The 12,289-nt window shown below is 55.8% G+C and overlaps 1 protein-coding gene across 1 annotated transcript; it reads right to left on the reverse strand.

Annotated features, from left to right (window-relative positions):
- Positions 1 to 1,555: 1,555 nt before the first annotated feature.
- Positions 1,556 to 8,249, reverse strand: NR1D1 (nuclear receptor subfamily 1 group D member 1; the record flags this gene model as incomplete). The annotated part of the gene is made up of 8 exons (XM_084237051.1): positions 1,556 to 1,781; positions 2,462 to 2,672; positions 3,192 to 3,377; positions 3,667 to 4,304; positions 4,662 to 4,806; positions 4,909 to 4,997; positions 5,280 to 5,609; positions 8,219 to 8,249. 8 exons carry the CDS (start codon positions 8,247 to 8,249, stop codon positions 1,582 to 1,584), a joined length of 1,830 nt encoding a protein of 609 aa, XP_084093177.1. The 3' UTR covers positions 1,556 to 1,581.
- Between the last annotated feature and the right edge of the window lie 4,040 nt (positions 8,250 to 12,289).

Below are 12,289 nucleotides of genomic sequence, written 5' to 3' on the forward strand. Positions count from 1 at the left end.
CTCCAGTCCCTTGGATAAGCCCTCTCGTACCTTCCTCCCACCCCCGGGGGCCCGGTGGAATTCCTGACCTGTCTGCTGTCTCCCCCGTCCCTCATCCCCTACCTCTCCCAGTCATCACCATTCTCAGCCATGGCCTCTTATAGGCACTTGGGAAACCCCCCAGCCCGTCCCCAATCATATCAGCTGTGATCCCTCAGTACCCCCGCCCCGGCCCCCACCCTCTCCCCCTCACTCATTGACGTGGGGTGTATGTGTGCTTTCCTCTGCGTGAATGTGTGAGCGAGTACACGTGGGGCGGGGAGGAGCCAGGGAGACTCAGGAGTGCCACGCACCTGCTCTAGAGGGGCAGCTGTCCCAGTCCCTGCTGTGAAAGTGGGGGACAGGGCCCTCTCCTGGGGGCCATTGGTGCTAATGAAGGGGATGGCCTTGATGTGGGTGCTCAGCATGCCTCCCCCAGTATTGGCCCAGGGCACTAGGGCAGGCAGGGTGGGGCAGCAGGTGCAGTATTGGTGGGAGGAGGGACTGCTGGGAATAGGATGAGGGGGCCAGGCCAGGACAAGGGGGTGCCAGAGCCATGACCACTACCCGCCCCCACCACCGGCCTCTCCATCTCAGTATTCCCCCTCCTATCACTCATAACACACATACCTCATCCAGCCTCCTCCCTGCTCAGACTTGGGGAGGGTGGGGGTGGAGGAGCCCCTACCCCTTTCCTTGGTGGCGGGCCTACAGGGCTGGGAGAGGGCAGGGCGTGTGACACAGACACCGTCCATAAGGGGGACAGTAATTCCTGCCCTGGGAACTCCTGGGTGGGGGGAGGGGACTCTTCCCTGGAGGCGCTACTGAATGTATAAGAAGCTGGTGCTGGGGTGGGGGGAGGGGGGTAATGGCCAGAAACAGGGAAGGAGGTAGGTCCCTTCCCCAGGGAGGGGTGGGGCCAGTAGGGGTGACTTGGGGGCTCCTACTTCTGCCCCACGTTGACAATCAGTATGTCTGTTATGTGCGATTTTTCACCCCGTTGTGTTTTGGGTCAGGATTTTAAAGAAAGATATTTTTATGGTAATTGTTGCTCGTCTATTTTACTATATATTTATGTAATAAATATATGATGAAAATAACCCCCTTGGGCAACCCCCCTTAGACTTGTGTGCTGTTTCCCTGCATCCTCCCATCTGCTGGCAGAGTACCCGTCCCACAAACTGGCCAGATGGAGAGGTGTCCCCCCAGCCTTGGCAATATTTCCACCCCCCTAGCCTCCCCCCAAAACGAGCACACACCACAGAAGCCAGCTCAGCTGTGAACTATTGGATTTGAGACAGGAATAGAACAAATTGGGGGGGGGGCCTAAAGAATAAGGGGGGGGAGAGTGGTTTAAATAGGGGAGGATGGGGAGGTTCAGTGATGGGGGAGGGAGGCAGGTATTTACAAGAAGGCTCAGGGGGCCAGAGGCTCATCTTGGAATATTTTATAACAATATAAATAAGATTCTGGTTTGCTTTTCCTTTTCGTCTCGTAAAGGAGAGAGAAGTGCAGAGTTCGATTCTGTACAAGGGGGCAGCGGCAGAAGGCCGGCCGGGCGGGTCACTGGGCGTCCACCCGGAAGGACAGCAGCTTCTCGGAATGCATGTTGTTCAGGGTCCGCAGGTCCGGCAGCTTGAGCAGCAGCTTGGTGAAGCGGGAAGTCTCCAAGGGCCGGTTCTTCAGCACCAGAGCCCGAAGAGCCCGCAGCAGCGTCTCCTGGAGCTGCTCCACCGAAGCGGAATTCTCCATTCCCGAGCGGTCTGTGGGGAAGACGACAGCAGTGAGGCAGACTCCCTGAGCTCCTCTGACGAGGACCCGGAGGTCTGCGAGGACACGGAGGAGGACGCGGCGGAGGCGGCTGCGGCAGGCAATGCAGCCTCTCCCTAAGCCCCTCGGAGGGCCCATGGGAAGGAGGAGGGGAGCAAACCCCTTCCCCCAGGCCTCTGCCCCCACCCCCAGCAGAAGCCTCCCCTTACCCCCCCAGAGCTGGGAGCCCGGGCTCAGCAAGGCTGGTCGCCTCCCACCCCACAAGGCCACTCTCCTTTCCTGAACAGGCCAAACACGCCCCAGCTCCCTTGCTTTTCGCTCTCTAGTTCCCTCTGCCTGGGATGCCCTCCCCACCCCCCTGCCTGGCAGTATCGTACTTGTCCTTTGAGGCCCCACTCAAGTGTCACCTCCTTCCCCAGCTCCCCCAGGCAGAAATAGTTGTCTGTGCTTCCAAAGCCCTTGGTTCATGCTTCTACTGTGACACTTATCTCACTGTTTTATATTTAGTCGGGCATGAGTCTGTCTCCTAAGCTAGACTGTGTCTGAAATCATGTCTGTATCCCCAGAGCCCCGTGCAGGGCCTGGCATAGAGTAGGTACTCCATAAAAGGTGTGTTGAATTGAACTGCGTCCGCCTCCTCCCCGGGTCAGGGTCAGGCGACAGCTTGACCTACCTGCCGAGACGAGCACCACCGCGGTGAAGAGGCCCAGCTCCTCCTCGGTAAGCGCCAGGGAGTTGAGCTTCTCGCTAAAGTCAAACATGGCACTGAGCAGGTCTCCCATGCCCATGGCGCCGAGCTCCTGCAGGCTGTAGGTGGTGCGGCTCAGGAACATCACTGTCTGGTCCTTCACGTTGAACAGCGATGCAAAGCGCACCATCAGCACCTAGAGAGGGGGGATAGTCATCCTGGGTGGGGTGGGAGGAGCACTTGTCAGCGGTCCCTAAAGTTTTCTGAAGTACTTACTGGTTCAGCCTTAGATTTCTCTGTGGAGTGTGGGTGGTTTATGATTGGGCACAGGGGGGGCATGGGAGCCCAGGGTAGGAGGAACATCCCACTGGCTTAGGACTCCAAAGACCTGAATCTGAGTCTCAGCTCTCACTACCTTGGGCGAGGCCCTTCACCTAAGCAAATTTGCTCAGGCCTACAATGGGAGGGTGGCACTGTGTCCCAAGGTGTCATTATAAGGCAATGGGATGTGCTTAGACCCCAGCTGACATGACAGCAGTTCCAGCTGTCCAGCGGCAGGAGCGGGATGGATCTTCTTCCCTCCCCCCTGCTTTGTTAGTCAAGAATCTACAAAGACAGATACTGAAGTTTCAGAGCCCCTTCCCATCCCAGACACCAAGCCTTTGTGCTAGATTGTTCCTAAGGTCAAGAACAGGAGACACAAAGGAAAACTCACCTCAAAGGTGCCAGCCTTCAGCAGAGTGACCTGGTCATGCTGAGAAAGGTCACGGAAGCCAGGGATGTGCTTGGCAAACTCTACCACCTCCCGCACAGCGGGCGTGAAGCTCATGGAGAAATCCTCCCAGATCTCTTGCACAGTTCGCCCACTGCGTCCATGCGGGTACATGTTCATGGGACATGCCTGGGGGAAGAAGGGACTTTGGGAATGGAGCACCAGCCGGGCTGACTCAGATGGGTCCCTCAAGCAGGGCCGGACCCCAGATTCTGCCCGGGTTTGGGCAGAACCTGTACCAGGTGAGGTGGTAACCAGGTACCAGGTGGAGACCAGGGGTTCCCAGACAAAGCCCTATTGCAGGGCTGAGCATCCTCCCCTGGGAAAAGGATATCCCGAGTCTCCAGGCACACCCAGCTGCCCTGTGCTAAATCCAGTCTTCCAGGCCCCCTGCCCACCTCACCCCCCATGCCCTCACCAGCAGAATGTTCTTGGAGTTGCCCTGCCGAGGACTGTTGGCAGGTGCTTCGCCTTCTGGGGCTGAGTACACGTGGGTGGGGCAGAGACGGTGCCCATTGCTGTTAGGCTGGTGGCAGCTGTGGTGGGCAGGACCAGGGGGCCAGGCGGGAGGGTAGGAGGGAGCCTGGCGTAAACTGTTCAGGGCTTCGTTATGACGCTGGGCAGCCAGGGCGTTGTCATTGGGCGCAGGTGGGCAGCCCTGACTTTCCCAGCGATGTGGGGTGGTGGCCTGAGGGCTGCCAGATGCATGGTTGGCATTGAAGTTGCCAGGTGAGGTGCCCAGCTTGTCATGGGCGTAGGTAAAGATCTCTCGGTGGGCCCGAGCCACCTGGGATATCACATCCTCAACTGTGGGCTCGGGACTTGGGGATCGGGGAGGCGTCAGCTGCTGTGGGAACTGGGAAAAGCCCACCAGGGGTGAAGGGGCCGGAGCTGGGGGTGGAGAGGGGCCCATGGGGCCTGGGGTGGGGTGCTGTGTGGGCGAGGTCTCCAGCGGGCACTGGCTGCTCAGCTGGTTGTTGGCCAGGTTCATAGCACTCTGCATCTCAGCCAGCATCCGCTGCTTCTCTCGTTTGGGGATGCGCCCAAAACGCACAGCTGTGACAGGATGAGAGCAGTGTCAGGAAGTTCTCATACACACTCACATGCTTCTCTTCCTTCCTTCTTCCTGAAAGGGCAAGACCCTGAAGGCTTGGGGTTCCACGTCAAAACTAAAACCAGCCAGGCCACGCCCATCGAGGGGGTTTTCCAAGTAGGGACTGCAGGAGGAGGTGACCTGAGGGACTAATGGGAAAGAAGTGTGTGTTTACCCAGGGGATGGAATACTGGCCTCCCCTACACAGATGAGATTTGCAGGAGGATGTGGGACTTTTTGAAGGGAGGGATTAATTCAGAAACCAGGTGGAGGGAGGGGAAGGGTGCGTGGACACTGGTGGGGCAACGGTGCGGCCTCACCATCTCGAGACATGCCCACGGAGAGACACTTCTTGAAGCGACACTGCTGGCAGCGGTTGCGATTAATGCGGACGATGGAGCAGTTTTCATTTTTCAGACACCTCTTGTACTGGATGTTCTGCTGGATACTCCGACGGAAAAAGCCCTGGAGGGAAGGGGGCAGCTGGTGAGCATCTCTGGCTAGGCCTGGCCCTTGTGTCCTGGGGGCGGGCTCACCTGCTCCTGCTCTTACCCCCACCTGCCTCACCTTGCAGCCCTCACAGGCATGCACGCCGTAGTGGAAGCCTGAGGCAACGTCCCCACACACTTTACACAGCAGCACCATGCCATTCAGCTCTGTGGGAAGACAGGGGCAGTGGGTGAGCAGCAGGTGGGCGATGGGTGACCCAAGATGTGGAGGTTTTCCAGGCTGGAGATTCTTGGGGGGAAATTTGAGGAGTTCTACTATCTGGGGGGCACTCAAATGACCAGACTGGGCTGGACAGGGGCTGGTGCAACTCTAGGAGAAACCCCCCAAGGCCAGAGCAAACCCAAGAATGGCTATGTCATGTGAACACCAACACCCAGCCTAGGACTGGCTGCCTTCCCATCCCCCAAAGCATCTGGAAATTTACTCACTGGTGATGTTGCTGGTGCTCTTGCTGGGGGACACTCGGCTGCTGTCTTCTAGGGCCACTTGTAGACTCCCTGAGGGGCTCCCATTGTAGAAGGAGGAGGAGGAGGAGGATGTTGAAGAAGGAGAGCCATCCTCATTCAAGCTGGGTGGAATGCTCCCAAAGGGACGGGCTGGGTCCTGGGTGAGGGAGCCTGTGGGTGACGGTGGGAAGTAGGCAGGGCAGCCTTGGGTCAGGGACTGGAAGCTGCCATTCGAGCTGTCACTGTAGAGGGATTCCGGGCTGGTGCGGCTCGGGGAGGAGCCACTGGAGCCAATGTAGGTGATAACACCACCTGGCAGGAGAACACAAGGGTTGCGGAGACTATATATTTCCATCCTCGGGCACAACCCTGTTCACCAGACCCCCGCCTCCCCCCAAACACTGCTGGACACTCTCAACCATGAGGAAACCCTAATCTTGGAGTCCCCCGAAAAAACATAGTAAGAAACTCTCCAACACATACTAGACAATACTGTGACCCTTTGCAGGATATATTTGGCATCTGCCTTGGGTATGACTCAAAGCATGACCCCTGTTAGCACCTGACATATGTGCCCACCTGCCCTGCAGGCAGGCCTTCTCTGGGATTATCAACTGCAACTAATAACTTAATTGTTAACAATAGATCTGGGGACATATAATGCCATCCTCTCCCACTCCCCCCAAAATGCTGATTTTAGAATCAAGACTATTTTAGGAATGAGCCCGCGGAGGGGTAGCTAGCCAACAGGGAGGAGAGTGGAGGTTGTACAAGCACAAGACAGGCACATTCCCCCAAAACTGGAAGATGTATTCTCCAAAGGCACAGTATCTGCTCAGGTGGGTTCCCCTTAGGGGTGAGAGAGAAAGTGGACTCTACTCTGATTTCAGAAAAGACTTAGCTGTGCAAGTTGTAGGAGGTGGAGTGAAGGACAAATTGTCCAGCCTAGGGTTTTGGAATTCCCCCTTCTAGATCTCTCAGCTTGGTCACAATGACCTTGGCTCTCTGGTCATTCAAGGACTTTGGCCCTCTGGTTACACTGCCAACCAGGTGGCTGTGATCCCGTGGCATTAGAAGAAAAAGGTGACCTGCCTACCACACCTTGCCAAGCACCTAGATTGGCCTGCCATGGGCGGGGTGAGAGAGGGAGGATCCCCGGACACGTGTGAGCCAACACAAGCCAGGCCACCTTGTCTACAGAGGCACATGTCTTGCTCACCCACTGACACACACTAAGCTGGGCAGGGCAGCCTTAAAATAGCTCAAGGTTGGTCAGGGTGAACCCAGTTCCCTGTAAAACAGTTGCACAACAGATGAGCGCCTATAGTTTCAGGACTCAGGTGGGGGGATGGGATATTTATTTGGTGGTAAGTGAACTTGATCTAATTTACCCATTTCCAAAAGGAGAGTAAGACCTTCATCCAAAGAGACTTCCAAGCTGGAAGCAAGGGCCATGATCAACAGTTTGTACTTCTAGATCTGTCACCACCAACTTGATCTGAGAGCTAAAGGAAATCAACTTTCACCTCTGGCTCTCAATTCTCCTTTGTGTAGGGGGATGAAAAGATAAAAAAGACTTGACCTTTCAGCTGTGACTCTGGGCTGTAGTTGTTCAGGGGCAATCTTTAGAAGGCAAACTGCTGCCTGTTTGGTGGGGATGGAAAGAAAAAAAGTGCAGGAATAAGGAGAGATACTTGGGGACCAGTGACAATTTGGAAAGTGGACAAGGTGAGTCTAACGGAAGTGCAATGAAGGAAGTGCAAGCAGAATAAAGAGGGAAGGAGAAGGCTGCCTAAATGTGAGGTCCCTTTGAGGAGTGTAAACAGGAGGCCAGGACAGGTCAGGGATGGCCCCATCTTACTCTTCTTCCTCCATGGAGGGGGCAGGCAGGCGGACAGGAAAAGAAGGCGGGCGGGGGTGGTGAGTCAGCCCAGCTTCACCCAGATCTCAGTGGGGCGGGGCGGGAGCCGGGCCCTCAGCCGGCCTCACGTCCCAGCTCCACGTGTGCCTCTCGCACGTGGCTCCCCAACGAGGAACCCCGGAACTCGAGGCCCCGCCCCCCCGCTTCCCGTCAGTCGGCAGCAGCAGCCCCGCCTCCGCCCCGCCCCTCGGCGTCCGGGTCTCGCGCTGGGCCCGGAAAGTCGGCGGGGCCCGGACCACCGAGGGGAGGAGAAAAGCGAACACGCGTTGCCAGGGCGACGGGGGGCGGAGCTCATTATGTAATGGGGCCGGGAGGCAACCACCAATCGGGTGGCGGCCACGGCTTCTGCTGAATGAAAACAAACGCAGCACGTGGGCCGGGTTCCGCGGCCATGTGAGCCCTCCAGGCCGCCCCGGCGCTGTGGGTGTCCTCCGTGGGGCTCCGCAGCACTCTCCGGGCCCGTCAAGGGCCTCCTCCCCACGGTCACCGAGGATTCCCCGGTGAGTCCGGCCAAGCATTACCCCGGGACCTCCAGCCTGCAGCCACACTGCCCCCCAGTTCCTCAGGTTACCTTGAGCCAGAGGGAACTAGGAAAAGAGGAAGAGGGAATTCTCTTTCCGAGAAGTCCAGGCATGCCACAGCTGCAGGGGTGGACAGATGGGGGCGTCTCGGGGCGCTGCTCCAAAGCTCCCAACACCTCCAAACTGCTCATCTCGCCACACGCACCCACTCGCCCTTTCCTCCTGCCCGGGATCCTAGTCCTTGAAGCTCCAGGGAGCTTCGGGACTCCAGAGCGGGGGTGGCGTGCTTGAAGCGCACTCCCAGGCTAAACAACCTGCTCTGCATAGCCCAGCTGATGGCAGCAGGCTAGCAAAGCCCGGGACTGATTCTCCAGTCCCTCATAAAGTTGGGGGGTTTTTTTGTTTGTTTTTGTTCTAAGGCGTCCATGGAGGTGAGGAGACAGTGATAGAGAAAGAATGCCCGCAAGCGGCTCTCATACCTGTGTTGTTGTTGGAGTCCAGGGTCGTCATGTCTTCACCGGCTGAGAGCGGTCATTCAAACGGGACCTTGACACAAACTGGAGGTTGCAATTGCCACTGTCGCCCCCTGGATACAGGCTGAGGGCGGGGAGTGGACCCCGCGGCTCACGATCGGGATCGGGGGCACACTGCAGCAAGGTCTTGGGGTGGCCGAGCCGCAACCCTGCGGAAGGGTGGGACGCTGAGGCAACGGAGGTCTGCTTTGCATGGGAAGAGCAGAGAGAGGAGCGGAGAAGCGGGTTCAGTCCGCAGCAGTTCTGGTTAGAAGGTAGCAAGAAGTCGGATCTCTGCAGTGCACGGAGCAGTACTGCTAGAAGGCTCCGCAGCGCTGCAGGGTAGCGAATCTGGAGCTCCTGGGGCAAAAAGTCCCAGAGGGAGAGAGGTTGCAGTCAGGAAATAAGTAGGTGATGAGGAGAAACCGGGCACCCAGGCGCGAAGAAGCGAGACGTGTGCCCTGCTACGATCTCTCGGCAGCAATATTTCACTCTGCCAATCTCAGCCGCCTTTTGCCCCAGCCTTTTTCCCTGGGACAGAGGGCTCTGCGCAGGCGCCAGCAACCCCGGGTTCCCGGGCCGCACGCGGCACTGGAGCAGGTACCATGTGATCCCAGGGAGCGCCTCGTGCCCCAGTGACACACTTTTCCAGCAGCAGGCACGTTGAGCTTGGTGCGCCTGCGTGTCGCTAAGGCTGTCGGGATTTGTAGTCCGCTGGCAAAAGAGGCTGACCGTGTATATTTCCTCCCTTTTCTGCCTTGCAGAGCTCTAGCCGGCTGGGGAGGTGCTGAGAGCCGGGTGGGGCGGAGAGCGCTGAAGAATCTGGATGGTGTGTTTGGAAAGCCCGTATGGCAGAGGCATGTGAATTCCTGGGGCGGGACTGCAGGCTTGACTGCTCCTTGGAGAGCAAAGCTAACAGCCCTTTCTGCAAACCTTGCAAACGTGAGGACTTCACGTGATTGCAGGACTGACCTCGCCTTGAGGTTACTGGTGACACAGAGGGAGAGACAAGTAGGGGGCGGGGGAAGTGGGGGACATAGCCTTGGACTCAGGAACTTAGGCTGAACTTATGCTATAGGACTAAGTCCAGAAACCCAAAGGAAATGTGTTCCCTTTTCCCTTCTATTCCCCTGAGGGAGAGCACCCCTAGGGAAAGGAGTTGCCATGGGAGCAAGGATGTCCCTAAGGACTCCCCGTTGCTTATGGGACACTACCCCACCCACTCAAGGTGACTTTAAGGTGAGTCATTTCCCTTTACCTGGGAAATAAAAAGTACAAGGGAGGGGAACTTTACGGTGAAAGTGCTTTTAGGTCCTAAATACCCCTGAGGTGAAGCAGGGTTCAGAGGGCAGAATGACACCCTCTCCCTACTCCCACTCCATCCAGCAGTGCTGGAGGGTAGCATATGGATTCCACAGAAGGTAACTCACAAGAGAACACAAAGATTATTTTTACCCCACCTTCCTTTACTGATAAGCAAAATGAAGCTTAGAAATGACTGGCCCAAGGTCAGACATCCATTGCTCACCTGCCCCCCCTAAATAAATATCAGAGCTATGGGAAGATGAGCATTTGAAACAGTGGACAGAGGCTAAAAACAGCCAGCATCTCCCTTTGGAGCAACAGCTGCCTTGTTGGTGAAAACAGGGTCTTAAGCAGAGGTCTGTGCTGCTGGAAAGGACTTCAGTCATGGGAAGAGATGGAAGCTTCTTCTCAAGCAGCACAGTGCATCTCAGCCTGCTCATCACCTGATCATTCCTCCTTCCCCCATGCTTCTAGGGAGGGTTGTGTGTTTTGTTTTCTTCCCTCAGCCCCCCAACTACACACACACACACACACACACAGAGTCCCTGTGGCAGCAGCACTGATGAGTGGCAGGACACATAACAGACAATAAAGAGGTAGAATAAAGGAGGGGTGTGGGCACCAAAGAAGGAATAAGCTGGGCAAGCAAAAGTGAGCAAGCTGAAAGGACAGTGGGGTGACTGAAAGGAGAGAGCCTGGCAGCTGACATGACCACTGACCCACCCCCCCACACCCCACCCCCAATTCCCAGCAGAAATGGGCTCCCTACAATAGGTTCCTTAGAATGGCCTGAGATTTAGCTTGTTTCTCTGCCCCCAAGAAAGTAGGAGAGGGCAGTGGGCCTGCCCTGGCCCTTTTGCCCAGAGCTGGGAAGCTGCCTCTGAACTGGGAGGAACTGGGAGGGGTTAGACAAACAAGGAAAGAGGCTTTTCAGGAAAACTTGGTTCTGAACTCAGCCTCCACCCGTCTCCCTCCTCCTGCTGGGCTCGGGATAGGAAGCTGGGAGGTGAGCTGCCCTGTCCTGAGTTGCCTGCTCTCTGTACCCTTCTGGGCTACCCACCAAAGCCAGGGGGCAGAGCCCAGGGATCTGCCAGGACTTAATTCTAAATCAGGTCCTAGCCTCCCAACAGCCCCAAGGCCCCATTAGCACAACTCCCTTTAGTGCCCTGGGTCCTCTCCCTCTCAAACACCCACAGCTAACTCTGCTGCTGCTGTGGCCATCCTGCCCACCCCCTGTCCTACTGGCCAGTCTTTACCCCTATAGGGGAAAGGTCAGGGGTCAAGACTCCCTCCCCAAGTTTGCAGCCAAAGAGAGGGAGGAGGAAGCAGCAAGAGCTGAAATTCAGTCAGCCTAAGTCCTTTTGGCAAGAAGCTGGGTTGTTTTGCAGCCTGCCTGAGGTATGGAGGCGGAGGCCAGGAGGAGGGAGCATGCAAGGGGGTGGGGTGTTACCTCTGCTCTTTCCTTCCTCTGCACTTCTTATAGGACCCTTGCTTTTCTCCATGATAAAGCAATAACCTTAAGGTCTTCGTTTTAAAATTGGAGAGGGTTCAGAAAAATGAAAAGGCAGGACTCTCCCTTGGCTCCAGAAATTTCTAGCCAATTCACCCCGCTGCTCCTCTCTCTGCCAACAGCTGCTGGGAGAAGGGCAGATACTAGAGGACCCAGAGCTACCAAAAGGAAGAGGGAAAGGCTGGGTTGTCTGACCTTTAGGAATCTGAAGTAGAATCTAACTTTGGCCTCTCTTTGACCTCCACCTTGACAACCTTTAGACAACAGATGCAGCTGAACATAGCCTCCTGCCAGCTAGACATTCCTGTTCACTTTTGTGTGTACACACACACACACACACACACACACACACTCATACACACGAAGGGACAGAACACTTCAACACTGCTCAGATTGGAACTGTATGGAACAGATATAGAACAAGGCCTGGCACTCCACATTGGATACATTTCTACCCAAAAACATCTAGGATTCTGGGGGACTGACTTCACCATTTAGGAGCAGGATTGGAACATGTGTGTGTCCAAATATCTCTCTAATATATCTCCTAGATTTCTTTGGACTGGGGAGGACAGCAGAGAGAAGAGGAAAGAAAGCTACAGAGTTCTAAACTCTGGTCAGAGTGTGTCTGTGATTGTGTGATTGTGAATTTAGTACTGCACAAATGTAAGTATGAGTGGTGTGAGTGTGTGCTGGATGTGCATGTTTGATCCAAGATCTAGTCTCCTTGCCAGCAGGTTGTTCTGGGTAATAGGGCTACGCCCTGTGCAAATCCTAAGTGGCCTAAATCTTGGGCCAACTGCTTGACTGACTGAGGGTGGGTCCTTGCTGGTAACCAGGTCAGCCTTTAGTGGGTGATTTCCCTTCCCCCTCTTTTCTCACCAAACCAACCACTGCCCAAGGTAATAACCTGCCTGCCCTAGTAATGCAAATCTGAGACAGAAACCTCTGGGATTCCCCAGAATCAGAGAACCAGCCATGTGCCTAGGAGGTTCTTTACCTATTCTCCAAAAGGGCAGCCAGCTTTCCCTATCACACACCATGCCTTGATATCTTGGGGGAGAATTTTCCAAAACACATCACCTGATGGTCAAAGTCTAAGTTGATTTGTTCATTAAGGGAAATGGAGAGAGAGAGGCATGATCTAGGGCTGGGTGGCATGGATACATTTTTTCCTCAGATTCTCTCATTACTTCTCTACCCCTATTCTAAAGAAAGGAAAG

Source organism: Talpa europaea (genome assembly GCF_964194135.1).
Source record: "Talpa europaea genome assembly, chromosome: 7".
Taxonomy (NCBI): Eukaryota; Metazoa; Chordata; class Mammalia; order Eulipotyphla; family Talpidae; genus Talpa; species Talpa europaea.